General features: G+C 53.9%; 1 protein-coding gene across 1 annotated transcript in view; it reads left to right on the top strand.

Moving 5' to 3' along the window:
• The first annotated feature begins 3091 nt into the window (after positions 1-3091).
• The window catches only part of LOC125953643 (uncharacterized), a 7963-nt gene continuing 7295 nt past the window's right edge, over positions 3092-3759 (top strand). The window contains exon 1 of the mRNA XM_049683328.1: positions 3092-3759. This exon is cut by the window's right edge and continues 7295 nt beyond it. Coding sequence (XP_049539285.1) covers positions 3129-3759 — 631 coding nt within the window. The 5' untranslated portion in view covers positions 3092-3128.

Below are 3759 nucleotides of genomic sequence, written 5' to 3'. Positions count from 1 at the left end.
ATCTACAATTTTGATGTCCCGCTGTTCTTGCGATGGTGCTGCTGTTGCTCCCTATCCTCCCTTGCCCTGTGAGCCCAATCACCCATCCACCACCGCAAAAAGAGCCCATGGCAAAGATTGAAAGGTCGACGCCGACGAAAGAGAGAGAGAGAGAGAGAGAGAGAGAGAGAGAGAGAGAGAGAGAGAGAGGCGAAAAAGAACGAAGATCGAGGACAAGATCGAGGAAGGAGGGGGGGGGGGGTAGGGTGTGTGTGTGTATGAGCGCGCGCTGGCGCGCACGCTTAATTCAATCTTTCACCCACACACTCTGGTCGTCGTCGTCCACCCCACCCCAGCCCCGGCTTAACCCAATCATCGATGCAAACACGTTTAAATCATTTGCTTCGAACCCGCGCCACCACCGCAGAAGAGAGAGAAAGAGAGCGAAAGAGGCAGAGGAGAAGGAGGAGGATCGGATGGGTTGTGTGCGTCAAGATATCGGGCCACGATGGGGGGGATGAAGCAGGGAGTCCCAGAAGGTGGGAGAAGGTCCGCGGTGACTCTTGAATAAATTTTCTTTCGCCCCCATTGTGTGTGCGTCGCTCTGCTTGGACCCCGGAGGACTCGGCTTACTCCGTGCCGTAAGGTTTGATGATCATCATCATCCGCAGCAGCAGCAGCAGCATCATGGAGTCCTCGTGTGGCTTGTGTGGTATGCTGGCACTGGGCTGCCTGCCTCGAATTAAAATCCAGAATCTTTCGCTCTCCCCTGTCTCTGTCGCTCTCTCTCTCGATCGCTGTGATCCAAGGGAACGGGTGGTGGTTGAGGGTGGTGAGGGCGATCACAGCGACAGCATGACTGCTCCATAGCGTTCGCACCGTTGACGTCTGGCCGATCTCGTCTCCGCGGTTTATCCTTCATCCCCATGGACTGGATCTGGACTGCTGGAGACGCGAGCCTCAAAACTCCAACCCCATAGCACCCCCGTGTTGGGGACTCATTATCAGTACCGCCCGACTGTAGGGTGTGTAATCCCCTTTTTGGTGAAGGGAAGGGAGAGCAAGCTCTGGCCGCGTGATGATGATGATGATGATGATGGTGGCCACGCTCTTCAACAACCATTTTCTTACGATCACGATCACCTCAACGGTGTGTGTGTGTGTGTGTGTGTCTATGTTTGTCTATGCTATTAATATTTCAATATGATTTACAAGACCAAGATCCTAGTTCGCCCTCTACCACCTCATCGGACCGCTTTCCCTTCATCCTCTAGTCCGGCGTCGGAATGCCTTCTTTTCGATCTTTTTTCGCCTTCACCTGGGTGGTGGTGGTTGATCCTCCTCCTCCTCCTCCTTCTCGGCTTGTTGATACTGCCGGGCTCAAGCTTTTGCTGCTTCTCCAATTAGTGTAGCCGTCGCCGTCGCGTCATTTTAAGCCGTTCGAAGGGGAGAGGGGTTTCACTCCGGATATGGTTCCAATACACCCAGGGGGCGGGAGGGGTAACCAGCCATACCAAGGGTTACGGCGACCAGTCAAGGGAGGAGAGGACGCAACGAGGTGATGCTCTGTTTGATTTAGCACTATTTATTAACACACAACGAAATCCATTTGCTGCTCGACTCTCGACCTCGTCTTTGCTTACTCGTTCACCTCCTGGCCCTGGCTGTGTTTATGGTTGCCCTGTTTTTCATTTACCTCTAGCACTCTAGTTGCCTCCATTTTTTTAACGCTCCTGAACGCCTTTTTTTCTTTAACTTTTTACCACTTCTCTTCTTTCTCTTTTCTTCCATAGCGCCCTCTTTGTAGATAAGGCCGTGACAGACACACGGCAGCAGAGGACACGAGGACGACGACAACGACGACAACTGCGACGACGACGACGACGAAAGGGGCAAGACACGGTACGACGGGGACGCGGAACGCAAATTAAACATTGAACCTCTCTCTGATCGAGAGCAACAGCAGCAGCAGCAACAGGAAAGAGCGAGCATTATGCTATCGAGAGCCTGATCGAGACTGAATGAGAGTGAGAGGGAGAGCAAGCGCACGCAGCACGCCGAACGGCAGTCACTAATTTGAATTCGAATTCCCGACGGATTCAGTTCATCATCGGAGCGCCATTTGGGAAAGTCGCGCACAATCACCATCGAAGTAACCCGCATCCCCATCTGCAGCCTCGCCTACTGTGACGTAATCCGGTGGTGGTGGTGACAGAAGAGAATAATTAGCTTCCCAGCCCAACGGGAATATAATCGGAATCCGAACCGAACCCCCCTTCGATCGGCCAGTGACCAGTACTGCTCTAGTTACAGCACAATACAGCGATCGGTCGGCTATATGTGAGACCGCAAACACACACACACACACCATAATGGCGCCATCATGGATCTGCGCTCCCTCAACATCAGCGTCACCATTGAAGCGCACCGAGCATGGCGACCGGTTCGCGGTTCTCAGTAGACGGTGCGCGGCGTGAGGCAAGCCGCTAGATAGTCCGCGTGAGAATGAGCGAAGTTGAGCAGCGGATAGGCGAGTTTCCCCGGTTCCGGTGCGCAATGTGGTTGCGGCACAGACAACACCAGCACCAGCGTGGCAGCAGCAGCAGAAGAGGTAGCACAATATCGGCAATGAAGCGCAAGAATCGGAGCAGCGCTAGTACCAAGCACGTTGCAGCAGTAGCACTAGTACGACGACGACGAAACCACGACAATGATGGCCACGAGGAGGTGGCGGTATTTGGGTTCAGCAATACGAGCATCAGCAGCAGCAGCAGCAACTGCCACACGGTGCTACTACCACAGCTGACCGGAAGTGACGGCGGCGTCGTTGTCGCGAGTCTGTGATTCGCGTGACTACACACCCCACACCACACGTGATCGTCGACTGCGTGACGATTGATCGATTAAAGTGGGGGCGGAGAAGCAGACAAGGAGTGTTAAAAGAACATTTGTGTGGTGATAAGAGAAAGAAGCAGGAAATACGTGTCCGTGTGTGGTTCGTGGGTTACAAACACGCCCTGGGAAGTGAACACAGTAAAGCAAACGGTTAAGTAGTGTGTAGTATCAGAGCAAAAGAAAAAGTAGAAAAAAAGAAGAAGTGTGGTGTACGGGTGTGTGTGCGTGCGTGTGTTGATAGGAAGTGCGAAAGAATGACACAGCCGAGCAACTATGTCTGCAAGTATGCCGGTGAATACTGCAAGCTGGTCGTCGAGGGGGACATCGCGAAGGTACGATCGAAGTTCAAGGAGTTCGTGCTGGACTACCAGACACCGGACGATCTCAATACGCCGCTCCACCTGTCGATCATCGCCCAGCAAAACCGGAACGAGATCATTCAGTTCCTGGTGGAGTCGGGCGCGGACTGCGATCTGCGCAACTCGATGAACCTGACCGCGTCCGAGCTGGCGATCAACTTGAACTTCCTCGATGTAACCAAGTTGATGCTGGCGGTCGAGTTTCGCAACCTTACCGATTACCGATGCTTCTACCGGTTGATCCGGCGTGGTTCCGTACCGCTGCTGCAGCTGTTTCTCGAGCTGAAGACGTTCGACATCCACCAGCAGCTCAGCTACGTGTCGAGCGTGTGGCAGGAGCTGTACGTGAAGAATGTGCCGCTGACGAAGAGCATGGAGAACTATCTCGAGTATCAGCTGCTCAATTACAGCTACACGTACCACCATCCGCCATCGTCACCGTCGGTGCCGACAGCAACGACGGTACCACCGACACCGACCTCACCATCTCGGGGGACACCGGGCCTCGGATCTAAGCCGGAACAGC

Source organism: Anopheles darlingi, chromosome 3, assembly GCF_943734745.1.
Source record: "Anopheles darlingi chromosome 3, idAnoDarlMG_H_01, whole genome shotgun sequence".
In the NCBI taxonomy this organism is placed as follows: Eukaryota; Metazoa; Arthropoda; class Insecta; order Diptera; family Culicidae; genus Anopheles; species Anopheles darlingi.
The sequence above is the reverse complement of the archived record's forward strand: the minus strand, read 5'-3'. Positions and strand labels throughout refer to the sequence as shown.